General features: G+C 53.6%; 2 protein-coding genes across 4 annotated transcripts; both read right to left on the reverse strand.

The window, feature by feature from the left end:
• Positions 1–579: 579 nt before the first annotated feature.
• On the reverse strand, positions 580–7,593 carry LOC115605407 (putative cation exchanger C521.04c). 3 transcript variants are annotated; one of them, XM_030479753.1, is made up of 20 exons: positions 7,519–7,593; positions 6,703–6,849; positions 6,471–6,592; positions 6,259–6,367; positions 6,046–6,162; positions 5,840–5,907; positions 5,639–5,752; positions 5,311–5,496; positions 5,109–5,211; positions 4,313–4,454; positions 4,052–4,235; positions 3,828–3,927; positions 3,626–3,744; positions 3,440–3,477; positions 3,114–3,226; positions 2,873–3,021; positions 2,340–2,434; positions 1,998–2,076; positions 1,637–1,745; positions 580–1,280 (listed from the first exon to the last, which is right to left on the reverse strand). In XM_030479753.1, the coding sequence occupies exons 1-20, from the start codon at positions 7,577–7,579 to the stop codon at positions 1,207–1,209; spliced, it is 2,229 nt and encodes a 742-aa protein (XP_030335613.1). In that variant the 5' UTR covers positions 7,580–7,593; the 3' UTR covers positions 580–1,206. The 3 variants fall into 3 exon arrangements, with proteins under 3 accessions (XP_030335613.1, XP_030335614.1, XP_030335611.1); XM_030479754.1 differs by lacking the exon at positions 1,637–1,745; XM_030479751.2 differs by having other exon boundaries at positions 580–1,745.
• Positions 7,594–10,121: 2,528 nt separating this feature from the next.
• Positions 10,122–24,593, reverse strand: TMEM209 (transmembrane protein 209). Its single transcript, XM_030479759.1, has 15 exons — positions 24,430–24,593; positions 21,926–22,065; positions 21,756–21,814; positions 20,895–21,026; positions 19,218–19,453; positions 18,728–18,932; positions 18,024–18,199; positions 17,236–17,307; positions 16,400–16,496; positions 15,750–15,875; positions 14,552–14,649; positions 12,592–12,706; positions 11,779–11,876; positions 11,057–11,130; positions 10,122–10,885 (listed from the first exon to the last, which is right to left on the reverse strand). The coding sequence occupies exons 2-15, from the start codon at positions 22,063–22,065 to the stop codon at positions 10,831–10,833; spliced, it is 1,683 nt and encodes a 560-aa protein (XP_030335619.1). The 5' UTR covers positions 24,430–24,593; the 3' UTR covers positions 10,122–10,830.
• Positions 24,594–26,225: the final 1,632 nt, after the last annotated feature.

Raw genomic sequence — 26,225 nt, forward strand, 5'->3', positions numbered from 1 at the left:
TCGGGGCTGTTTCAGCTCCAGTCCTGTCTCACTGTTGACTATGGGATGGTTTGGAGCCCAGTGTTCCCGTTGGAGGCACTGAGCAGTGGTCCCCACTTTGGTTTTATGCCAGTGTCAGGCTGGGGAGGGAGAAGGGCCACAGGAGCCTCAGTGCCTGTGTTCATGTGCTGTCAGTGTCCTGCTTTGGGGTTGGTTTGGGGTGTTTCTTAAAGCTCTGACAATAAAAATCAATCCAAGCCCCATGATTGTCCTCTCACCTCACCCACTGGGGTTTCCCTTTGCAGAGGGAGATGAGCTGGGCCCTGGTCACACCTTGTACCCTGCAGACAGCACCAGGAGCATCCCTGACCCTTCCCAGGAACCTGTTAGAGGCCTCTGAGCAAGAATGACCCTGGACCAGGCTGGAAACAAGAGCTGGAGCCCAAAGCCAGCCCACTGCTGGCTCTGTCCCCATGGCACGGTGGTGGATGTCCCCTGGCACCTCCTCTGGTGCTGTGACAAGGGCCATAGAGCAGGACAGCACCAGCTCCCAGGGATGCTGGCTCCAGCTGAGCCATCACTGCTGCCCAATGCCCACCACATCATTGGTCACCAAGTGGCCACCACCCCAAGACCATCCCCATCCTGCGTTGTAGGGGCCTGGCCAAGTGACCAAAGGCTCATGTAAGAAGAAACAAACTTGTTTCTGGTTTGTACAAAACTGCTTTAGTGACAAAAAGAGCTCAAAACCACTTTTTGGTGCATTTCTAGTGCCATCAAGAAGCCCTGTGTGATTCCTCAGACCCGAGCCCCTTCCAGGCCTGGCATCACCCACTGCATGAAGGGCGAGAGGCTCCTCTCAGGCACCTTCTCCCAGTGCAACACATCCTAAGGGAGGGATCTGTCCTTGAGACCACACAAAACCCCCTTCAAGACCCTCCACTAAGGACCATTTTTCTTCCAACCACACCAGCGTGGGCTGGAAATACCCCTGTGAAGTGCTCTGGCATCGTGGTTCCTTCTTGGATCAGGAGTGCTTCCATTGCCACCACTCTTCCCATCACTGAAGCCCCATTGGCACCCATGGGGGGAGCCAAGCAGCAGCAGGAGCTTCAGCAGATGATGTTTCCAGCCTGGAGCCAGCCCAGCTGAGTCCCTGAGACACTGGATCACACCTGGAGAGGTGCTGAACCCAACGAGAGGGTTGGAGAAAGCAGAGTCCAAACCTCAGCAACCACTGGGCGATGGGGCGAAGAAATACACAGCCAGGAGGATGAAGTAGACCATCACCAGCACCGTGCCTAGGGGAGACAGAGCAGGGTGGAGGGGTTACAACCTGGAGCAAGGAGGGAGGTTGCTTTTAAGACCTTCTGGTATGGTCTGGATTAACCCACTGTAGGAGGCTTCCATGGTCCTTTGCAAAACCTCGATTAAAAGGGGTTTAAACTCTCTCTTAAGGATGAAAAAGGAGTGATCCCTGCAAGGTGGCAGCTCCAACCCTGACCCAGCACCTCCAAGATGGTCAACCAAGACCCCAGAATTGCTCAAGTCACCACAGGTCAAGAGCTGCAGTAAGAAGATGACCCCAGGGCCATATCCAGCACAAGGAAAGTGGTTACACCACGTCCCCACAGCAACCTCCTGGGTGAATGGTCACCTTGGAAGTAGTCACATTTGCCATCCATGAAGATGTAGTTCATGAGCACCACGCTGAACATGCTGGCGTAGACATGGAGGTCGCTGAAGACAAGTGTGAAGTTGGTGGGCTACAAGGCAGAGATTTGGGGGTTATGGTCCACCAGGACAGCCCCACACTGACTGTGGTTGGGGGCTTGAATGTCACCCCTTAACCCCCCTCTGCCACATGTCCCTAGGGCTGGGGACAACATCAGCCAAGGTTGGAGGCATCTGACCCCACTTCTCCCTGCACTGAGGATGGTGGCTGTGCCCATGCCATGTCTCATAGAGTGCTGCATGTCCCCAAGCCCACTGCAGGAGGTCACCCAGGGGCTACTCACATAGAAGATGGTGAAGAGCACCAGGATGGGGATCTGGAGCATGCAGACCTGGACGGCGATGCAGTTCCCAATCTCAATGCTGGGGAGGACAGAGGAATTAGGAGCTGCCAAGTGCCAGCTCTTCAGCAGCCCCTGGATCACCCAAGGGTGAGGAACATCACCTCAGGGAACCAAACCACACAGCCCAGCCTGGTTCTGGGCCCAGTTTTTGGGTGGCTTTTAAGTCCTTTTGAGGGCAAGTTGGCAAGATCTGACCCACCAGTGGTATGAAGCCCATCACTGGCACCAAGGCACAGCTATGGGACTGGGGACACCCCAAACCCATCTTTTGAGCCCCCTCACCTCAAGCTCAGGTTGTTCTGCAAAGCAAACTGGATGCCATTGACAATCTCTGGCAGCTCCGGCACCATCGCCAGCACAGTGACACCGATGAAGTACTGCAGGGAATGGAGTCATGGAATGGGTTGGAAGGGACCTTAAAGCTCCTCCAGCTCCAACCCCTGCCACGGGCAGGGACACCTTCCACTAGAGCAGGTTGCTCCAAGCCCCTGTGTCCAACCTGGCCTTGAACACTGCCAGGGATGGGGCAGCCACAGCTTCTCTGGGCACCCTGTGCCAGCGCCTCAGCACCCTCACAGGGAAGAGCTTCTCCTTAAGAGCTCGTCTCATTCCACCCTCAGCACGTGTGCACGGCCTCATCCTGACCACATCCCAACCCTGAGCACCAAGCTCCTCAGTGCATGGAGCATCTCAGCACCTTTTCCCTCCCTGCTTTTGGGGCTCAAACTGCAGCCAGGGCAGGATCCCACCCCTGGAGGACACATCCTGGTCCTCAGAACCACCCAACCCTGCCTCATCCCCATCCCCACACTCACCTGCGAGATGGTGGAGTTGGAGAGGATGGGGCTGATGTGCTCCGTGGCCAGGTCAGCACAGGCTGACATGCAGAGGGTGGAGAGCAGGAGGATGACCAGGGCCCGCCAGCGGGACCAGTGCACCACAGCGCTGTGGTGGTGGCCGGGCACTGGGGACAGAGCAGAGACATGGTGGGACACCACAGGACAGTGAGAAGAGCCAGCCCAGCAGGCAGGACATGCCCAGCTTGGGGACACTCACTGTGACAGTCGCTGATGTGGATGTCGTAGATGTGCGAGTGAGTTTTCAGGGTGAAGAAGAGGCCGATGAGGTAGGCAGCGGGGAGCAGGAGGGACACTGTGTACACCAGGGGTCTGTGGGACACGGGTGACACACACTTAGTGCCACCAGGGCCCAGCACGGAGCCCCAGGGGGAGCTCACTTGGGATGGAGGAGATGGGATGCTGGATCAGAGCCCTTCACTGGGGGCAAAGAGAGGATCTGGGATGGGTGCAGGACCACGACCAAACCCAGGAGGTGCCACCCAAACATGGGGACAACGCTGTCCCCACCCCATTGGCACTCACTGGACGTGGCTGTAGTAGAGGGTGCCGTTGTTATCCATCTGCAGAGAGACAAAGCACCTGTCAATGGGGTGCAGGGCACAAGGGACACCCCCGGTGCCACCACCCAGCGTGGGAGCAGGAGCTGGGTGCACTCAGAGCATCCCCAACCCCAACCCATTGCGTTTGGGGGTCCGTGTCCCCACTCACCAGGTCAAAGTGACAGTTGTGGCACAGGTAGTGGCCCAGCGGGTTCTGGGTGACGTTGTGGCACTCGCCACAGACCAGCTTCCCATAGACCTTGGAGAAGAGCGTCGGGGCAAAGACACCTGCAGGGATGCAGGGACACGGGGTGAGCACCCACAATGGTGGGACCCCCCCCAAACATGGGGACACCCCGTCCCCAACTCACCTCCCACAGAGAGGAAGAGCAGGGCTGAGCTGACCCCCGCCGAGCGGCTGTTGAACCGCTGCTCCTGGTGCCGGATGCCCCCGATCACCATACACAGACCCTTGAGGATGGAGAAACCCCCCCCGAGAAGCCCTCATCAGTGCTGGAACCCCATCAGTGCTCTGCAGGGAGCTCCCTGCAGAGACCAGAGGCTGTTGTGCCATGGATGAGCCCCCCCATCTCACCGGGACGAAGAGGACGCAGCCCACCAGCGTCCCCGTCAGCGCCGACTTGACGATCTCGGTGTAGCAGCGGTTGCCCTCACGAGAGCCCTTGATGAGGGCCGTGATGTAGAAGGTGAGCTCCGTGATGGAGCCGAACGTGGCGTTCACCACCGCTCCCACCGCAAAGTTGCTCTGGGCTGAGATGCTGGAGGAGGAGGAGGGTGTCAGTGGGACCAACAAGTGTCCCCCCCATCACCGAGTGTCCCCCCCATCACCGCTCACCTGGCGATGGCCATCCCGATGTAGTAGGAGAGAGGCATGATGGAGAGCAAAGCCAATGTGAACTTGACGGAGGAGCTGGTCAGGCGGTTGTGGCTGTCCACGTAGCCCAGCACCAGCGTCACCAGCACCAGCGGCAGCAGGTCTGGAGTGGCCGGTCAAGGAGATTGAAGTGGGATTTTGGGTCATCCCCCCCAACACCCTCACCTGCATCAAAAGTAGTATGAGCAGCAGGTACAAGAAGGTGATTCTGCCCTTTGCTCTGTGAGACCCCGCTTGCAGCACTGTGTGCAGGGCTGGGGTCCCCAACATCAGAAGGACATGGAGCTGTTGGAGCAAGTCCAGAGGAGGCCATGAGGATGAGCAGGGGCTGGAGCAGCTCCCGTATGGAGCCAGGCTGAGAACATTGGGGCTGTTGAGCCTGGAGAAGAGAAGCTGCGTGGAGACCTCAGAGCAGCTTCCAGTGTCTGAAGGGGGCTACAAGGATGCTGGAGAGGGACCTTCATCAGGGACTGGAGTGATGGGACAAGGGGTGATGGGTTCAAACTGAAACAGGGGAAGTTCAGGTTGGAGATAAGGCAGAAGTTGTTCCCTGTGAGGGTGCTGAGGCGCTGGCACAGGGTGCCCAGAGAAGCTGTGGCTGCCCCATCCCTGGCAGTGTTCAAGGCCAGGTTGGACACAGGGGCTTGGAGCAACCTGCTCTAGTGGAAGGTGTCCCTGCCTGTGGCAGGGGTTGGAACTGGAGGAGCTTTAAGGTCCTTTCCAACCCAACCCGTTCCACGATCCTATGAAAGGATACTGACAGCAAACACATTGATGCCATCCACAGCGTACTTGTAGTAGTAGGGGTTGACGGCGCTGTAGCAGCAGAGAATCACCTCCCCTTCCAGCGGCACCTCCGTCTGCAGAGGAACAAGTGGGTGACGCTGCTCCGACCCCCCCCATCCCAAACCCCCCCCAGAGCGGGGTGCAACCCCTCAGCCCTGCCCAGAGGCACCCACCTTGCGGAGGCGCCGGACGAGCACCCGCTCCGGGGGCAGCAGCAGGACGCGGGCAGCCGTGCGGGCGCTCAGCTTGGCCACGGGGATGAGGAAGACGAGGAGCCACGCGGCGACACTCACCAGCCCGTGGGCCACCAGCAGCACCGGGTAGCCCAGGCACAGCCAGGCCACGGCGCCAGCACGCTGCTGTGGAGGGGCGGACACCTTTAGTTTGGGGGGTCCCCACCAAAAAACCCACCCCAGGGGAGCACCCATGGGTGCTATCCACACCATGATGGGGTGCCCATGCTAAGGAAGGGGGTGTCAGCGTGTCCAGCATGGGGCTCACCCAGTATCCAGTGTCCCCCCAGCACCATGGGTGCCAGCGGTGGGGCACGGGGCCACCGAGCAGGGGTGAGCTCTCCTCTGCACCAGCTTCACACACACGGTGGGATTTGGGGACCTGGGGGAGAAGAGGGATGTCAGGATGCTCATGGGACACCCCAACACCCCCCGATCCATGGGATCCCGATCCGGGATGTGCCGTTACCTCCACTCTCTGGATCACTTTGCCAAAGGGCCAGAGGAAATACCCAGCCAGGTCCCAGCAGAGCTGCCCTGCGGGGACACGAGCATCAGCTCTGGTGGGGGCACACACGTGTCCCCTCCAGCTCCAGGGTCACCCCATAGAGAAGGGACCCAGGAGACCCACAGCTCACCCAGCCCTTCCCATGGGGGTCCCAATTTGGGGCTCACCATAAGGAGCCCCCACAACAGTGATGAACATCATGGCAGCCACGATGCCATAGAAGAGCGAGAGCCACCAGCCAAAGAGCAGCAGGTAAAGGATGTTCCCACACGTCACCGTGGACCCTGTTGAAGGGGAGGTACAAGATGGGTCCATTGTCATCTGCAGCGGCCCAAATCCACGCTGCCACCACCATGGGGCTGCCCCCAAAGCCCACCCACCTCCAGAGCCCCGGATGACGTTGAGGTCAGAGTAGAGCTCCTTGACTATCTCAGACCGGTCCTCCCATGGCCGCGCCGTCACATGGCTCTTCCACTTCTTGAAGCCAAACTGCAAAGAGACATTATAGGGGGTGAAAGGAGGAAAAGAAAACCCATCGCAGCCACCCAGGAGCACCCATGGGTGCCCCCCACCCTACCCCACAGCCACACACCTTGTAGTTGTTGGAGAGCTTGTTGGCCTCCACAGCGTTCTCGGCCGTGAGGGTGGTTTTCACCACGCAGCTCTCACAGACCTCCTCCGAGTGCTGGTGGCAGCAGGACAGGGGGGACATGGCTGTGGGCGAGAGGGAGGGTGACAATGGGTGACAATGGGGACTCTCCCATTCCTGGCCCATTCCCATCCCACTCCCAGCTCATTCCCAGCCCATCCCATGCCCAACCTACCTGGGGGGACACGGGGCCGGTGCAGGTGACACCCCAGGTCGCCCAGGTCACCCTGCATGTTGTTGATGGCGGCGCAGTGCCGGTCGCAGAGGGAGCCCCGGCGGGGGCCATCGCTGTCACCCCGGGGCTCGGTGGCCTTGGGGACATCTGTGGGGGGCGTGGGATGGAGTCACACCAGGGCCAGGGCTCAGCATCCCAGGACATTGGGGTGATGCTGCACTGGGATGTCCCCCTGGTCCCCAAAACACCCAAGGGGGGACACATAGAGCTTTAAGGGGATGGGCGGGAAGGAGGTGCTAAGGATGAGGGGGACCCCCAGTGCCTGGAGCCATGCTCGGGAGTTGGGGGAACCCCACCAGTGCCCAGGATGGGGTGGGGGGAACCCCAGTATGATGCTCGGGAGTTGGGAGTGGGACCCCACCGGTGCCGGGAACAAGGGGACCCCCCAGTGCCCAGAGCGATGCTCGAGATGGAGGAACCCCACCGGTACCCAGGATGGGGTGGGACGGGGTACCCAGTGCGACGCTTGGGAGTGGGGGGGACCCCGCCGGTGCCAAGGACAGGGGGAGCTCCCAGTGACCGGAGCAATGCTCAGGAAGGAGGAGAGACCCCACCGGTGCCCACAATGGGATGGGACGGGGGACCCCGGAGCGATGCTCAGGGGTTGGAAGGGGGACCCCATCGCTGCTAAGGACGGGGGGACCCCGGTGGGATGCTTGGGAGTGGGGGGGACCCCCAGTGTGGTGCTCGGGAAGGAGAAGGGACCCCACCGGTGCCCAGGACGGGGTGGAAGGACCCGGCCCCCCCCGCGCTCACCGGGCGCGTCCTGCGCGCAGCAGCAGCGGCGGCGGCGGCCGGGCTCGGTCTCAGTGGCCATGGCGGGGCAGCGACGGCGCCGGGGTCGGAGTAGCCGGTTCCCCCCTCCCGGGCCCGCCGGGATTTAACGGGCGGTGCCGGGCATGCGCGGGGCGCGTCCCTGGGAGCCGCCCCGTTCACACCGGGAGGGGCCGCGACCCGGCCCGATCCGCGCCTGCCGGGAGCTGCGGTGCGGAGACAGCGAGGTACGCGGGAACCGGGAGCGTCAATGGGGGTGCACCGGGACCGGGATGCGCAGGAGCCGGGGTGTGCGGAGTATCGGGGTGCACCGGGACCGGGATGCGCAGGAGCCGGGGTGTGCGGAGTATCGGGGTGCACCGGGACCGGGATGCGCAGGAGCCGGGGTGTGCGGAGTATCGGGGTGCACCGGGACCGGGATGCGCAGGAGCCGGGGTGTGCGGAGTATCGGGGTGCACCGGGACCGGGGCGCACAAAGTGTCGAGGAGCAGGGGGACGGGGATGCAAAGGAACTGGGGTGCATTGTGTATTGGGATGCACGGGGCTGAGGCATATAGGAATCGGGGTGTGCGGTGAATTTAGGTACACGGGAAGTGGGGTGAGCGGTGTATTGGGGTGCACAGGGCTCGGGGGGGTGCACAGGAACCGGGGTGTGCAGTGTATCGGGGTGCAGGGAGCTGGGCTATGCAGGGAATGGGGTGCACAGGGACCGGGGTGTGTGTGTATCCGTGTGAACAGGGATTGGGGTGCCCAGCGAATTGGGGTGCCCAGCGAATTGGGGCACACAGGCAACATGGCGCACCAGCACACACAGGGCTCTGTTCTGGGAGCTGGGTGCAGAGGGACTGGGGTGCTTGGTGTATTGGGGTACCCAGGGCTGGGCTATGCATTAACTGGGGTGCACAGAGATGGGGGTGTGCGGTGTATTGGGGTACACAGGGCCAGGGTCCATGGGGTATCAACATGACCAGCAATTGGGGTGCAGAGTCTATTGGGGTGCACAGGGACTGGAGCATGCAGAAATATGGGGTGCACCCGGGCACACAGGGCTCTGTGCTGGGAGCGGGGTGCAGAGGGACTGGGGTGTGTGGTGTACTGGGGTGCACAAGGACAGGGGTGCACAGGGAGCAGGTACCCAGTGCATCAGGGTTCACAAGGACACAGGAATCTGGGGTGCACTCGGGCATCCCGGGCTCTGTGGGAGTGGGGTGCAGGGGCACTGGGGTGCACAGGGATGGGGTGCATGCTGTATTGGGGTTACACAGGGCTGGGGCATCCAGGAACCAGAGTGTGCAGTGTATTGGGGTGTAAGGGGACCAGAGCGTGTGGTATATTGGGGTATGCAAGAACAGGGGTGCATGGGGAGCAGGCTGTGTGGTGTATTGGGGTACACAGAGCTGGGCTATGCAGGAAATGGGGCGCACAGGGACCAGGGTGTGTGGTGTATCTGTGTGAACAGGGATGGAGGAACGCAGGAATGTGGGGTGCACCAGGGCACTGCACTGTGAGTGGGGTGCAGGGGGACCAGGATGGAGAAGAATCCAGGGTGCACGGTTTATGTGGGTGCACAGAGACTTGGGTTCATGGTGTATTGGGGTGCACAGGGACTGAGGGTGCCCTGTGGGCTGGGATATTCTGGAGAAACCCCCCAATTTTGGGTCAAAGAAGGTAATTTGTGTATATAAGGAGCCTTTAGCTTGGAGCTCATGGGGCAAAAGGCAACTTGGGGGGTGAGATTTGGGATAGGGCGCAGCTAAACCTGGTTCTTGAACATCCCCCCTCAGCACATCCCTGCTGAACCCCAGGAAAAACCCATCCAAGGGTTGGATAAACCCACTCATGTAATACAGGAACTGAGGGAGCCGGTTTGGTACCAGCCCCCCAGTTCACACACAAACCCACACACACACATCAGAAAGGGTTTTATCTCTGTCCCAAGCACGGCCCCAATTCCTCTTTTCCTTCCCAGCAGTGGGAATCCAGCACAAAAATCCCTGCCCATGGAGTGGGGTGGCCCTGGTGAGAACCCAATGTCCTTCTCCCACCTGTGAATGGGGTTTGGGGCAGTTGGGGATGAGGGGAATGAGCTGAGCCCCTCGTCCTTCAGCTTTTACACCCCTTTAAAACCACGTAGCTTCTAACACTGGTTTTACCCTGTTAAAACACTCCAGGGTCAGAACTTGGGGCAGATTCTCCCTCCCTGCCCCTTCAGTTTTTTGGCAAACACTGAATGATTCCTCTTCTGAAGCAAATCCAAGTGGTTTCTCCTCAAGGGCACGTCCCCAAAAGCCAGGACTGGAGGAGTCTGTGGGTTTATGCAGCCTGGTCTCCCTCCGAGGTGCTGAGGCCATGAGGCAGCCCCTAAGGATCCCAGAATAAGGGGGTCTGAGGAGAAATTGCTGATGGGAGGAGTGAAAAGGAACTAAAAGCAAAGGCAGAGGAATGCTGGGGAGGGCGATGGTGTGTCAGAGCTCAGGACCCTGCCGGAGGTGGATGGGATGGGTGATTGGTGCCAAGAAAACAAAGATCAACATGAAAAGGAAAAGCAAAAGCAAAGGCACAAAAAATAAAAGGCAAACCCAGAATTTCAAATCAAAATTTCAAATAATTTAAATTTAAAACTTAAAACTAAACTTACAAACTCTTATTTACTGACACCAACAAATTACAGACTCTTTTTTCTTTCCCTTCCACCCAACGCATCTCCTGGGCTCAGAAAACCCACATACAGCAAGAGCCAGGCTTAAAAACAACATTTTTCTCTTCACATGCACTAAACTGAACCAAAATGAGTCTAAACTTTTAGACTCGGCTCTTCTCATCCCCATCTGGAATTTCCTGGATCCCAAAGCTGCCAAATCATTCATGTTTCCAGGCAAGGGCTCCCTCCTGGCTGTGCACAACCTCTCAGAGGGCTGTAGTTCAAAGGTGGTTGTGGTTTAGTCCGGTTGTGGCTTAGTCCTGAGCTCAGTTAAGCTCAGGTGATGACACCAAGGGGTATGTGAAACAGGAACAGCGGAACAGGAGTTTGAACCAGGATTATTCCTTCGGGTGAGGAGCTGGAAAGGGAAACCCCGCCTGGCACTGGGATGTAGGAGCATTTCACCAGCAAAATGTCTTAAATCATAAGAATATAAAAGCTTAAAAAAATAAGGCAGGAATTACAAATCTTCCCCTCTGTGCCCACAAAGCTGAGCTTAATTCAGCCCATTGTAGTAAGTCTATGATTAAATCAACAAGGGAGTGATGCTGTTTGAGTTCACATTCCCTGGATCCAGCATCCTGCCGGAGCTGTTACTCTCCAAAGATCCACAGGACGTTGACTCCTGATAATCCCAGGTTTACACGCCTGCAAAACCGAGATTTAACTGATTTTATGGAAAAGCTGCTGGTGTTCCCAAGGAGAAGGTGGGTTTAGCACCATTAATGTCATCCCGCTGGAGCCGTTTTGGTTCAAGGAGTGAGGGACACAGTGCTCCACTTGTGCCCCACACTCTGAGGGATACCACCACATACTTACCCCAGCATCCCGGATTCTTTCGTCTTTATGATATAGAGGAACATCAGCAAGGTGTGGAACATGTTGTTCCTGCCCTGAATCCATGGAAAGAGGGAAGAACTTAAGGAATGGAGTCACTGATGAGCACTCACAGCTGTATTTCAGGTAGAATAAGCAACTATAGATGTCACAAAGTGGCTCCTTGTGCTTTTACCCTCAATACTTCCCATTTTTCACTTAGGAAATACCAGAAAAAGGCCAAATGTTGGGATTTGGGCTGGAAAATCATCTCCAAATCCTTTAAATGCTGGAACTTTTTGGAAAGCAGATAGCCAAAATTAGAAGTTGCAGGAGAATTTTGCAACTTTGGGACTGGAAGCTTCCCCTGCCCTGGAATTCTTATGGACACCACCAGCTCTGCTGGCCTTTGGGGTGACAACAGGCACCAGCAACGACACAACGTGGTGCTTTAACATAACCTGTCAGTAAACAGGCACAAGGAAGCTACTACTGAGGTAGTTATGTATCTTGAGTAGATACTAAAGGTATTACTTAGGCACAGCCTCAGTACTGCAGTGTGGGCAAAGACCAAGCTCATCTTTACAAGCACTGGCCCAACCTATGTGTAAATAGTCACTAAAGATGGTTGGGACATGAAAATCCCACCTCAAATCAGACCCAGGGATGGTTTCCTGATGGGAAGAGAAACCCATCCTCAGGGAAAGGTACTCATTCCATCATACCTTGGGCAGGTTGTGAGCCTGGCGCTGGTAGATGAGCTCGTAGTGAGGTGGGTTGATGCTGCTTTGATAGATGCAGAACACGTTCTCATTTGAAGTGTCTGTGAAGGAGAAGTGCTGGCTTACACCCAACTCCCGTTTTTCCCAAGGTTCCCTAGCTCCAGATCTTTCGGCAACTTAAAATTCCCTTTCTCTTGCTTTTAGTTACAAGTTTTAGACATGTTTTCTGGGGTACTTAAATCCTGGCAAGCATTCAACACACACTCACTTCCCAAACCTCCCACCTGTACTCCACTCTCCTCTCTGGCACCCATCATGCAGCTTCCCAGCTGCCCTCCCAGTCGTTCCGTCCAGTGCCTCTCCTCCCCAACTCTCCCACCCACTCCCTCTTTTCCTTTCCCCGTTCCCCTCACCAGTCTCCCTCCTTCCCTCCCCTTCCCTTCTCCCTTTCTCTTACTTTTCACTCTCTCTGAATGACTGTAACGCTGCCAGAAGTAGGCAGATGAGCTGCTCCTGTCTCTCGAATTAGCTAAAATAGCCAAATTAGCTTAAAATTGAATGAGTAGCACAAAAGTAGTATCTAGATTTAGCTAAAGTTCCCCCAGTATGTGGCTGCCCCATCCCTGGCAGTGTCCAAGGGCAGGTTGGACACAGGGGCTTGGAGCAACCTGCTCTAGTGGAAGGTGTCCCTGCCTATGGCAGGGGGTTGGGGCTGGATGAGCATTAAGGTCCCTTCCAACCCAAACCATTCCATGGTTCTATGATTTCAAGGGCACCGACGTGAGCCAAGAGGCAAAGGAGAGCTCAATGTGGTACCTGGTTTATCCGGAGTCTGAATGAAGTGCTGGGAAGTGAAGGTTTTGCCGTCGGGATACTTGGGGTGAGGCGGGAGCCTGGAGTCGAGGTAAGTGCAGAACACGTGCATAATGATCTGGGCAAACAAAACCAAATCCCACTTTAGCTTCCTTAGTTTGGGATCTTACTGCCCGTATTTAGCTTATTAAGAATGCCACGATTGTGAAATAAAGTCCTAAAATAAGTATCCAGAAAACCACACTTCAGCATCTTTGTGTTTTAAACCTTCATGGAGACTTGTCAACACTTTATGTGGGCAACGTCACATAAATTCTCTGTGATCTGATACTTCGCTGTTCAAAGGGATGGGATCCGGAGGGACCTGGAGAGGTGGGACTGTGTGAACCTCATGGAGATCAACAAGGCCAAGTGTAAGCTCCTGCACATGGGTCAGGGCAATCCCAAGCACAAACACAGGCTGGGGAAAACCGGATGGAGCAGCCCTCAGGAGGACTTGGGGGTGTTGGGTGAGGAGAAGCTCCCCATGACCCGGCTTCAGTGTGTGCTTGAGCCCAGAACCCCCCTGTGTGCTGGGCTGCACCCCCAGAGCGTGAGCAGCAGGTCAGGGAGGGGATCCTGCCCCTCTGCTGTGCTCTGGGGAGACCCCCCCTGCAGTCCTGATCCAGCTCTGGGGCAACAGCACAAGAGGGACGTGGAGCTGCTGGAGCGAGGCCAGAGGAGGCCCCGGAGCTGCTGCGAGGGCTGGAGCAGCTCTGCTCTGGAGCCAGGCTGAGAGAGCTGGGCTGGGGCAGCCTGGAGAAGAGAAGGCTCCTGAAGGGGAGACCTTAGAGCAGCTCCCAGTGCCTAAAGGGGCTCCAGGAAACCTGGAGAGGGGCTTTGGACAAGGGCCTGGAGGGACAGGACAAGGGGAATGGCTTTAACCTGCCAGAGGGGAGATTGAGATGAGCTCTGAGGCAGAAGCTCTTCCCTGTGAGGGTGCTGAGGCGCTGGCACAGACTTTTCCCAGAGAAGCTGTGGCTGCCCCATCCCTGGCAGTGTTCAAGGCCAGGTTGGACACAGGGGCTTGGAGCAACCTGCTCTAGTGGAAGGTGTCCCTGCCCGTGGCAGGGGTTGGAACTGGATGAGCTTTTAGGTCCCTTCCAAGCCAAACCAGTCTGGGATTCTGTCACTATAACAGGATCTATTGAATAGACAAAAGAAAAGAGTTTTTCCAGGCTAAATGCCAAAAGTCTCAAGAAATCTGGGAGATGCACCTTGGGAATCACAGCTTTTTATTTCCTGCAGTGTGATTAACAGTTAATAGTAACTGTTTTGAGTAAGTTAATGTCAAAACTTCACAGCAAGTGTTTCATCCTATTGCCTATCAAGAGACTAGGAGTTGCTCCCTGGCCAGTCACTCGCAAATATTTAATCATCTACCAAATATTTAATCACCTTCACAAACAGAAAATCAAATCCTATTTCAAGACTGACTTTGTACAACTTCAGCTCCCAGTGACTGTGTCTCATTCAACCTTTGTCTTCACAGTTGTGAAGCTCTGACATTCTGATCTCCTGGGTTTTATTCTCCCAAGTAACTGAAAATCATTTATTACCATTATTTAGTTTAATATAATTATTGAGTTTAAACATATAGTACGAGCCGCCCCAGCAAGATCCCACCTCTCTGACTGCTCCCTGTAGTTTCAGAGATGTAGTTTCAGATGTTTCAGAGGAGCTGAAGTAAAAGCCCAGCCTAAGACTAAGATGCACAACTGCATTGTTGTGATCTACGCAATGCCCCATCCCATTTGCATTATTCCCCAGGGAATATCACCACCCACAATGGGATTATCCATGGAAGTGATGCAAACAAGATTTCACCACATTCCTCAACAGTTATTGGTTACTCCCTCCAAACCTCTGTGCTCAAAGGCAGCCCACTTTGAGCTGTCAGCTCAAGATGTCTTTGAATACTCACAGAGGAGTCTGTGGGCAGGTCCGTGTCCCACTTTCTGCCCTTGAAATCCCCTCCTCTGTTCCATCGGAATGAACTCATGCATCCTCCCTGGGACAGCTCTGAAAGCAACAGGATTCAGTTAATGGAGATTCAAAGTGTATGAGAGCAGCATTTGGTGCTAATTTCAGGAGCTTCATGTATGTTTCCAGTGTACAAAATCAGAAACATTCAACTAATGAAATGCTTGTAAAGACATGGCCCAGCAGTGTGTGCTTGAGGCCAGAACCCCCCCGTGTGCTGGGCTGCACTCCCAGAGCGTGAGCAGCAGGTCAGGGAGGGGATCCTGCCCCTCTGCTGCGCTCTGGGGAGACCCCCCCCCCCGCAGCCCTGATCCAGCTCTGGGGCAACAGCACAAGAGGGACGTGGAGCTGCTGGAGCGAGGCCAGAGGAGGCCCCGGAGCTGCTGCGAGGGCTGGAGCAGCTCTGCTCTGGAGCCAGGCTGAGAGAGCTGGGCTGGGGCAGCCTGGAGAAGAGAAGGCTCCTGAAGGGGAGACCTTAGAGCAGCTCCAGTGCCTAAAGGGGCTCCAGGAAACCTGGAGAGGGGCTTTGGACAAGGGCCTGTAGGGACAGGCCAAGGGGAACGGCTTTAACCTGCCAGAGGGGAGATTGAGATGAGCTCTGAGGCAGAAGTTGTTCCCTGTGAGGGTGCTGAGGCCCTGGCACAGGGTGCCCAGAGAAGCTGTGGCTGCCCCATCCCTGGCAGTGTTCAAGGCCAGGTTGGACACAGGGGCTTGGAGCAACCTGCTCTAGTGGAAGGTGTCCCTGCCTGTGGCAGGGGCTTGGAACTGGAGGAGCTTTAAGGTCCTTTCCAATCCAAAGCATTCTAGGATTCTATGATACTGATAAAAGCTATGGGGAGGTAAACTTAAAGGATGATTTTTATCTGTAGTGAATGAAGGGATCAAATCCAGCACTTTGCACCCAATCACGCAGGAGGAAAATAAGAAATAAGTCTTTTAAAACCATTCCCAAGGTTACATCCAAGTCCTGCATCATTATATCACTATTAAAAGATAAAGTTGTGAAGAAGCATCTCTCCAGCTGAAGAGCAGCTCTCATCCCTGTGTGACTCTTCAAACATCTCCACTGAGGGAATGTCTGACACCACTTGAGTGCAGTAACAGAAGTGGTTTGAAGTCAGTGTGGTGGCACCACGTACCTTTGATCCTTTCCACCAAGTACTCCTGGTTTGGTGTAAGATCCAGATACTGCACAATAGCGTTCAGGGTTGGAATGAGAGGAGCTTTAACAAGTGCTGCCTGCTTCAGGCTGCTGATGCTGGCTTCTGCAACACAAGGAGAGACAGTGCTGGTCAGCTACGGCCACCACAGGGCAATAAGCAGTCCCCCTTACGTGTCACTCCAAAGAGGCTTGGTCCTTTCTGGCGCACCATTTATAGTCCCCAAAGCATTTAAGAGGTGACACTACCTCAGTTGCTCATTTCAGTTACAGTGAAGTAGCAAATGTCTCCTTTCAGTTACAGTGAAGTAGCAAATGTCTCCTTTCAGTTACAGTGAAGTAGCAAATGTCTCCTTTAGATCACAGAACACAAAAGCTACAAGGAACCAACATCCACTTTGAAGAGCAGAGGTAGAGTAACAAAGTGGGGGCAAGACCAGCACTGACTAGTTTTAATATGGGTGTTGCAACAGATGCAGCTCTTGACGAGACACCACATGAAACAGCCCCCAAAAGGTGACCCCACCAATACAGAGTGGAAATGGAACAATATTCAACAAAGGTAACAACCACTCACAGACCCCACCATTATCCACCTCCAGGAACTCCAAAGCTACCCCCAGCTCCTACCTCCAATCTGCAGCTCTGGACACCCCATTCTTCTCAGCTGAGTGCTCACAGAATCGATCTCTTGGACAAGTGGCACTAGAATAGTCTCATTAATCCACTAGGAAAGGAAAAGGTGAAAATTCAGGAGGTCAGAAGCAATAAAAATGTTAAAAAACCCCAACCCATGGTTTACATCCTCCTAATTGTCACCACTTGCCCCTCTACTCTGGTGAGACCCCACTTGCAGCACTGTGTGCGGTTCTGGTGTCCCCAACACAAGAAGGACATGGAGCTGTTGGAGCAAGTCCAGAGGAGGCCACGAGGACGATCAGGGGCTGGAGCACCTCCCGTGTGCATCACCCTTTGTCCTGTCACTCCAGTCCCTGATGAAGGTCCCTCCCCAGCACCCTTGTAGCCCCCTTCAGACACTGGATGCTGCTCTGAGGTCTCCACGCAGCTTCTCTTCTCCAGGCTCAACAGCCCCAATGTTCTCAGCCTGTCTTCATATGTCATCTATCGTATGTCTGATATGACATATCTGTTCATATGTCATATGCCTGTCTTCATATGTCATCTGTCATGGCCAAGATGCTTTTGTCTGTCATTCAATGGTGGATGAACTTTACAACTGTGAAGTTTTCAGCATACAAACCACCAAGGTTAGGTGGAAAAGGAATCCCTGCAGCCCCTTCTTCCTGTGTTCTTACCTCCGTGTGCCACGCCAAGCGTCAGACAGACATCACAATTCTTCCCACGTCTGTCAGCACACAGCAGACACTGAGGTGCTTTTCCACTCTGCTGGAGTTCTTGAAAACTCCTCTTGTTCTCAAAAACTGGGCATTCCTCAGAGCACTTACATTTCTGAACTTGGCAGTCCAGGAATCCATGTGATCAAGGACCTGTCGGTTCATTGTCAGCCGTGCCCAAACCTATGGAAAGATTTAGTAAGTACATACGAGAACTTAATCAAATACCAAGAGTTTTTAGGGTCTATGACAAGTTCTGACACTAACTAGAGCACATCTTTAAGGTCCCTTCCAACCCAAACCATTCTGTGTGACTTCTACAGCAGTTTCACATACAGCACTTTCTGTTCATGGTACAATCATCTTGCATGAGCCCAAATTCAGTTTTAAGCTCTCTGCAATACTAGGATAAAATTGGTCTGAACTGTTGGCTTGATGCAAGATGCATAGCAGGGTATATGGGTTTAAACTTAAACAGGGGAAGTTCAGATTAGAGATAAGGAAGAGGTTCTTCCCTGTGAGGGTGCTGAGGCGCTGGCACAGGGTGCCCAGAGAAGCTGTGGCTGCCCCATCCCTGGCAGTGTTCAAGGCCAGGTTGGACACAGAGGCTTGGAGCAACCTGCTCTAGTGGAAGGTGTCCCTGCCCGTGGCAGGGGGTTGGAGCTGGATGATCTTAAAGTCCCTTCCAACCCAAACCAGGCTGGGATTCTACGATTACAACTCAGAATATGAAATGTCCATTTATAGCAACACAGTCTTTCAAGCTGTACAAAGATAGTTAAATGCTTGAAGACTCCTCTTTCCCTCATTTTTGATGCAGCTCAAATCCAACGCTTTGTACAAAGCTGTGGATTTTAGAGGCTGTTTCTCCCTCTTGCCCACTTTGGTGCCCAATTTACCTCTTCTGCAGCCTGTTTTGAGCTCAGATCAGCTTCATCCTTGTGTGCTGATGGAGCCTGGGACCTGCAAGCCAGCTGATACTGGAACTTCCTCAGCATCTGGGCATAGTCTGCCATGGAACGGCTGTAGTTCCAGAAAGTTGGGCTGCTGGAAGGAGAGCTGGAATCTGAACTTCCTGAAAGGATTCATTAAACAGTCATGTGCAATTACTGCCAAGTCACTCTGGAAGCAAGAGTACAGGCACACTGCGTCAGTGTGTTAAGGCTCTGACAAGAGATAGGAACAGGAATTACCAAGAATACAGACAGAAATCAGTTTGTATAATCAGCCTTATCTTGATTGTCCCTACCCAGGGACAATTACCTGCAACTGCCTGCAGGTAATTCCCTTTATCTGAAACACCTTCTCCACAAGATATCCCTCTCATCAAGGTCATCATCTTATCACAGTCCTCTACAGCCAATAAATGCTACGAAGACAATCTATCAGCACCCACTTCCATACAGGCATGTATCCTATCCAAAGGAATACCTTGGAGGAAAACCTTCTGAGACTCCTAAGCTGTGGCAACTTACTAGTCACAGGTTATTAGTGCGAGTACACAGGAATCCTTTGCAACTTCCCTCATCCACAAAAGCCAAATTCTACTAAACCCAACACCTTCTCATTGCCAAGCTGTTCTGATTGAATCGGTTTTCTTTACCTAGCTGAACCCTCTGCTGCTTCTCTTCTTCACCTCGAAGGAAGGTATCTAGGGACTTGAGGTCTGTCATGTAGTCTTCTTTGCCAGAAGGAGAGTTATAGAACACGGGTGAAGAGCGGTAACGAGACCTCAGGCCACCACCTTCCATTGGCCCAATACTGGTGGGGTACATAGATCCAGTCGGAGAGGGGCTGAAGCCAGAAACCTTGGGTGAATAAAACCAAACCACGTGTCATTTTCTTTCTTCTACTTTGCATTTACACTTTAGTTTCTTAATTTTGCTTTGTTCTGAAACAAACTAACTGCTCTAAACCAAAGGAAGTGTCACTAGGGAAAAAGGGCGAATCCCAATACAACACATTTACATCTACTTTGCAAAAGGAGTAAATGCGCAAAGGCACAACTCTCCATTGGCTGCTGCTCCCATTCAATGGCCCAACACACAAAACAGAAACCAAACTGTACCCCTGGGAGGTGTCTTGGTCATTACCTTACTGTAGCTGCTGCTTGGTGAATAGGTTATACTGCTGTAAGAACTGCTGTTGCTTGACAGAGCCTGTAGCTGAGGGCTGTAGCCTGTGATACAACCAGTAGTAAACTTTGGACTGGCACTAGGGGAGCGGGACGGGCTGTAACTCAGCACACTTTGACCCTGGATTGGAGGAGAAGGTGTTGAAGATGGGTCTTTCTTTGCTGCCAGCTCACGTGGTGGAGTTGTTTGTACAGCTGCAAGAAGGAAAAATAGGATTAGCACCAAGGGTGGAGCAGCCCCAAACTCTCCTCATGCTTTAAACACATAACAAAACACATACATGGTGCTACCTTATGGCTATTTTATAAAGCTGCTAGAAGGGACATGAGAAAAAACCTGGTCCCTACAGAACTCAGTGGTCAAGTAGTGGACAGAAGACTGAGACATGTAAGCAAGACTCAGTACAAATCCTACAGCTCTGGATTTCAGTTAAATGTTACAGGCACCTGCATGACCCTGGGAGGCTTCTCTAACCTATCTCATCACCCACTCTACCTGCCTACTTCAAGCATCACCTACTAGATGATCTTAAGGTCCTTTCCAACCCAAACCACTCTATGATTCTATATAAAATCCCTGAACATTGGTGACCCAGCATCACTCCTCTCTGCCTCCCATTTTCTCAGGGCAGACTCATGAAGTGCAGTGCTACTGTGCCAGCGTTTTGCTGCTGGTGTATTTACCTTGTCAGGTTCTGGTGTATGGTAGAACTTTGCTTTGATCTTCAAAAGCTTTCAGAGTGACTGCACTCTAGGCTGCCATTTTCAGACCTCACACAAAGGTCTGTCTGTCCCTCCAATTTGATTCTTGATATCCAGCATGTATCAGTAGGATATCAAAATCAAACATACACCTGCACTCTCTGCCTTGCTCCTAGTCCCGTGTAGGCCAGGGCAGTGATCATCCCCCTGTGCTGGGCACTGGTGAGGCTGCACCTCGAATCCTGTGTCAGTTCTGGGCCCCTCACTGCAAGAGAGACATTGAGGGGCTGGAGCGGGGCCAGAGAAGGGCACCGGAGCTGGTGCAGGGCCTGGAGCACAAGTGTGATGAGGAACGGCTGAGGGACCTGGGGGGGTTTAGTCTGGAGAAGAGAAGGCTCGGGGGGACCTTCTCGCTCTCTGCAACTGCCTGACAGGAGGATGGAGCCAGGAGGGGGCTGGTCTCTGCTCCCAAGGAACAAGGGTTGGGACAAGAGGAAACAGCCTCAAGCTGCACCAGGGCAGGTTTAGATGGAGCTGAGGAACAATTCCTTCCCCAGAGGATGCTCAGGCATTGGAACAGGCTTGATGATCTCAAAGGTCTTTTCCAATCTGGTTGATTCTATGTATAGGTTACAAATTCCTTGTCCAACCCCACGATGTTGACATCTCTCACTGTCCTGTCCTTTCACACCAGGAGTGTTTGTCTCCCCTCTGTTCTCCCCACAAACCCTCATCAAATTACCACTAGACGTTACACAAACTACACTTGATGTTGTGAACTTCAACCCAGAGCAGGTAATTCAGGTTTACTCAGAGAGGTAATTCAGAACTCACTTCACTAAAGAATCCTGCACTAGAGTAAGATAAAGGAAAACCAGGAGCCAATAACAATATTAAAAGTAAAAAGACTGCCAGAGATACTTATCCCACCCACCTGCATTCTGCAAGCCCAGCAGTCTCCTCTGGCCAGGACTCATGACCAAGGTTGTTGGTGCCACTGTGTATTTGAAGTACATCCAGAAATCAAACAAGGCATTCAGGCTGAACAGAGACGCAAAGACAAGTTCTGCAAGAGACACAGATGGTTTTACCAATAAAAGTACATTATCTGCCAAAGCAGGCATCTGCCCATTCAAACCAGGTCATTATTAGTGCTACCAGTAAGCACCAGTTTGGGCAAGTATCTAAGATTTCTTCCTCTTCTTATGCAAGAACCATTGGAGCTTGTTTTCCTTACTAAGTTGAGATTAATTTCTATGGCTAAAATGTAGTTTTTACAAATGGACAGTTATTTTCCAAAAAGCACAATGAAGTGACAGAATATTTCTCCAACATCATCTTCTGTCAACTCATCTGTCACTCATCTCATGGTTTTTCTCTCCCTCTTGCTCCTTTTCACCGTCTATCTGATACAGTCAGCGTGGGGTCTACTCCTCTGAACCAAATGTTAAGTACTGTGAAATGCCATCTACACCCACAGTACAATGTGGTAGTAAAATCCACAGTGTTCTCCAAAGCCTTACTCCACACATTACACAGATTTAATGCCCCAAACAAGTTCCTCATGCCCTTTCATGGTATTATCTAGGAAAGCTGATAAAACTCCTTACCTGCCACTAAAGAGGATGAAAGTCCAACAGTTTCAAGGGAGATGACAGAAAACAAACCAAAGGTTTGGTTTGAATTTAAACAGAAAAAAAACTCACTTAAAAATGATCCCCTCCCCCAAAATAAAACTGACAAGTGAAAAAAGGAAAGAATCCTAAAAACTAATGTAAATGCTGCAGCAACTCACCAATGTACCACAGTAGCCAGTATGTGATGTTGTAGTAGGAGCTTATGAGTTTCCCAGTCCTAAAAAGAAAACCATGAAGTTATTTTGCAACAATTCTGTCCCAGGAAATATTTAGGGGTATAGAAAGTAAGATGGTTGGTTGTTTGAACCAGACGTAACAATTAACTTACATTTCAGTATATATCATGCCTGCAACAGATACATTAAGGAGGCCCCAGGCCAAGACGACCTTCCGGGCTTCAACCTCCTTCCTCATCTGGAAGGTCTTGTCGATGAGGGAAGTCTCTGAACTCTGTTCTGAGGTCATCATCTGTAATGACAAACACAGAGACAAAATCTCTCAACTTTTATACAGCAAGTCTTGGTCAGCAGGAGGTGAAAGAAAAAGCAGTTATCCAAAACTCTATAAACAGGGTTTACCTTTAGGCACTAAGTGACAGCATATTATAATAGAAAGCAGATTCTTTGCACCAGTAAAAATAGGTGTTATTTCTTCAGTGAACTGTACTGTCACCTCACTACTGAGGAACAGCACCCATCTTCTCCAGTGAGGTGCAGATAAGAGGATAGAGAAAGATTCCAACCTCATTTGGGGCAACAACACAGGAGGGACGTGGAGCTGTTGGTGTGAGCCCAGAGGAGGCCCCGGAGCTGCTGCGAGGGCTGGAGCAGCTCTGCTCTGGAGCCAGGCTGAGAGAGCTGGGCTGGGGCAGCCTGGAGAAGAGAAGGCTCCTGAAGGGGACACCTTAGAGCAGCTCCAGTGCCTAAAGGGGCTCCAGGAAACCTGGAGAGGGGCTTTGGACAAGGGATGGACGGACAGGCGAAGGGGAATGGCTTTAACCTGCCAGAGGGGAGATGGAGATGAGCTCTTAGGCAGAAGAACCCAAACCGGTCTGCGATTCTGTGATTCATATTTGAAAAATAACATCTTTCAGAAGCAAGAGGCAAGGCTCCTGCCTTCTCCAGGCAAAGGAAGCCCCAGGAAGGAAAGGCCTGGCACCATTCTGCAGTATTCTTATTGAACCTTCCCACTCACTTCAGTAGCCAACAGGATTTTCAGACTGTACAGACACCTTCTGTGGGTTCAGTGCATCTGAAAAGTAGCAGCCTTTATACCCTGTAACACCTTCTGTGAAAGAACTAATCCTGGTGAGTTTTTCTGCCAGTCCCATCATCAAAATATGCTTCTGTCCCTTCCTTCTGCCCATTTAAACACTTGTCACATCATTCTTCACTAGATGGGAACATAAATAGTTTTCTTTTAGGTAAAAAACCACGCAAAACCCAAATCCCATTATCTGCTTCTTACTGGTGCAATGATTCAATGGTGAAATAACATCAGGGTTACTGGAAGAATGAAACAAGAACACATTGCTGGTTATCTTTCCGACTGGTTTTCCATACACTTTGAGCACAAAACCTCCCTTCACACGTTGACAAAAGTAGCAGCACCAAGGAGAAATCCTCTCCCTCATCCTCACACTCCCAGCCTCTCCCTCTGAACCATGTCCTCCTGCAGAAGAAGAAGTTGCACTGTTGGGGCACTGAAATAAAAGGGAGATTTGGTCCCTTTCTACTCACTTAGGAGGGCATCACCTGCAGACTGAGATATATCCTCCCATACCCCGACCTCTTCTGAGGCACAGTAATCGTAGAATCATAGAATGGTTTGAGTTGGAAAGGACCTTAAGATCATCCAGTTCCACCCCCCTGCCATGGGCAGGGACGCCTCACACTAAACCATGTCACCCAAGGCTCTGTCCAACCTGGCCTTGAACACTGCCAGGGATGGGGCATTTACCACTTCTCTGGGCACCCTGTGCCAGCACCTTAGCACCCCCACAGGGAAGAACTTCTGCCTTAGATCCAACCTGCACTTCCCCTGTTTCAGTTTGAACCCATCACCCCTTGCCCCATCACTCCAGTCCCTGATGAAGAGTCCCTCTCCAGCATCCTTGGAGCCCCCTTCAGACACTGGAAGCTGCTCTGAGGTCTCCACGCAGCTTCTCTTCTCCAGGCTCAACAGCCCCAATGTTCTCAGCCTGTCTCCATACGGGAGCTGCTCCAGCCCCTGATCATCCTCGTGGCCTCCTCTGGACTTGCTCCAACAGCTCCATGTCCTTCTGATGTTGAGGACACCAGAACTGCACACAGTGCTGCAAGTGGGGTCTCACCTTGACAACCCATAAGTACCACACACGGAGGTCCCCACACTTCCCCTTGCCCTAATACCCCTCTGCAGACTCCTCTGCCACACAGAGCCAAGCTCCCCTTGCCCAAGACCCCTCAGCCCCCTCCACCCAGATCTCACTTAGAACCCCCATAGCTGCTCCTGCCACACACAGGGACCCACAGGGCTGCCCCCCACCAAACCTCACCGTTACACACAGGCAGCCCCCTGCCACACACGGATGACCCTTACACCCCACATCTGCCCCCATCACACCAAAGCGACCCCACATGACGTGGAAAACACCTTTAAGATCACCAAGCCCAACCTTTACCCCAAGTCCACCACTAAATCATGTCACCAAGGGCCTCATCCACACGGGTTTTGAAGAGAAGCGGCCCCTCGCCCACAGGACACCACACACAGGGACCCCCGCCGCCGATCACCGCCCGGCTGGAGGCCGCTTCCCCTCACAGCCCGAGTGGGGAGGGTCATTCACATTACCTGCCGCTGTGCTGAGCGCCAAGGGAGCTGAGCGGACACGGAATTCCCTTCAGGAAAGGCAGGACACGCCGTTTTCCAGCCGGGAACGAGACAGCAGGAGCAGCGCTCCTCTCACACACCGCCCGCCCGCCTCAGCGGCTCTAACGGCAGCGGCGTCGCGCGGCGGCTACGTCACAGCCTGCGCCGGCGGGTGCGCGCGCCGCGGCGTTTTGGCGGGAAGCGGCGGCTGAGGGGAGCGCCGCGGCGGCCATGTTGTCCCGCTGTGGGAGGCCTGAAGATGGCGGGGACGGGGGGTGTTGAGTGGGGTTGTTGTGGTGTTATTGCCGAGTTATCTTTATAACCTGGTTAACTGAGGAGGTCCCCATCCCTGGCAGTGTTCAAGGTCAGGTTGGACACAGGGGCTTGGAGCAACCTGCTCTAGTGGAAGGTGTCCCTGCCCGTGGCAGCGGTTGGAGCTGGAGGAGCTTTAAGGTCCCTTCCAACACAAACCAGGCTGGGATTCTGTGGTGGTTGATGTCTGCCTTCACCCTGTTCCAATGCCTGAGCACCCTTTGGGGAAGGAATTGTTCCTCAGCTCCATCTAAACCTGCCCTGGTGCAGCTTGAGGCCGTTTCCTCTTGTCCTATCCCTTGTTCCTTGGGAGCAGAGACCAGCCCCCTCCTGGCTCCATCCTCCTGTCAGGCAGTTGCAGAGAGCGAGAAGGTCCCCACGAGCCTTCTCTTCTCCAGACTAACCCCCCCCAGGTCCCTCAGCCATTCCTCATCACACTTGTGCTCCAGGCCCTGCACCAGCTCCGGGGCCCTTCTCTGGCCCCGCTCCAGCACCTCAATGTCTCTCTCGTAGTGAGGGGCCCAGAACTGACACAGGATTTGAGGTGCAGCCTCACCAGTGCCCAGCACAGGGGGACAGTCACTGCCCTGGCCCTGCTGCCACACTGGTGCTGAGCCAGGCCAGGATGCTGGTGGCTTCTTGGCTGCCTGAGCACAAGCTGCTCGTGTTCAGCTCCATCAATCCAGGTCCTTTCCCACGAGCAGTTTCCAGCTGCTCTGCCCCAAGCCTGGAGCGTTGCAGGGGGTTGTTGTGATCCAAGTGCAGGACCCGGCACTTTGCCTTGTGGAACTTCATCCATCATCCACAGCCCATGGATCAGCCTGTCCAGATCCCTTTGCAGAGCTTCCCACTCTCCAGCACATCAACACTCCCACCCTGCTTGGTGTCATCTGCACATCTATGGAGGGTGCCCTTCATCCCCTCACCGAGATCATCAATGAAGACATTAAACAACACCGACCCCAACACCAAGCCCTGAGCGACACCACTAGTGACCGGTCACCAACTAGATAGAGTGACCCCATTCACCACCACTCTTTGGGCTCTACCTTCCAGCCAGCGTTTAACCCACTTACCTAGGCCATGAGCAGACACATCAGGGCTTCCCGAGGTGGTCGCCTGGACAATGGGTTGCCAAGGAGCTGCTCCAAACATTGAAACTCAGCCCTCGGAGAGGGAACAGCCGCGTGTTCCATGCCCAGCAACGAGGCTCCATGGGATGCCCTTTTCCCTCTCTGTGGTGGTATCACTGGCAGAAGGACCCTTTGCTCTCTGGCACTAGTCAGAAACCAGATGAGTGGGAATATGATGTGGATGAGGAAGGCTCTGGGGGGATCAGAGGGAAGATGCTGCTCTGCTCCTGCGCTGGCGTTGTGATTCTCTGCCTCGTCTGCTGTGCTCAAGTAAGATATTCTTTGATCCGGTGTTTTCTGCTGACACCTGCTGGCCCTCAGCAGAAGGATATT

Source organism: Strigops habroptila, chromosome 3 (assembly GCF_004027225.2).
Source record: "Strigops habroptila isolate Jane chromosome 3, bStrHab1.2.pri, whole genome shotgun sequence".
Classification (NCBI taxonomy): domain Eukaryota; kingdom Metazoa; phylum Chordata; class Aves; order Psittaciformes; family Psittacidae; genus Strigops; species Strigops habroptila.

Bases quoted from the DNA above. Each gene is read 5' to 3' on its own strand.
- LOC115605407 (XM_030479751.2), bottom strand. From the start codon at position 7,579: ATGGCCACTGAGACCGAGCCCGGCCGCCGCCGCCGCTGCTGCTGCGCG. The intron at 3,022-3,113 runs GTGAGTGTCCCC...CTCTGTCCCCAG, and splicing joins CCACATCAGCGACTGTCACA to TGCCCGGCCACCACCACAGC. The intron at 2,435-2,872 runs GTGAGTGTGGGG...CATTCCCTGCAG, and splicing joins CCAACTCCACCATCTCGCAG to TACTTCATCGGTGTCACTGT.
- TMEM209 (XM_030479759.1), bottom strand. From the start codon at position 22,065: ATGATGACCTCAGAACAGAGTTCAGAGACTTCCCTCATCGACAAGACC. The intron at 21,815-21,925 runs GTAAGTTAATTG...TTTTCTTTTTAG, and splicing joins GGCATGATATATACTGAAAT to GACTGGGAAACTCATAAGCT. The intron at 16,497-17,235 runs GTAAGTGCTCTG...TTCCTTTCCTAG, and splicing joins GGACTGCCAAGTTCAGAAAT to TGGATTAATGAGACTATTCT.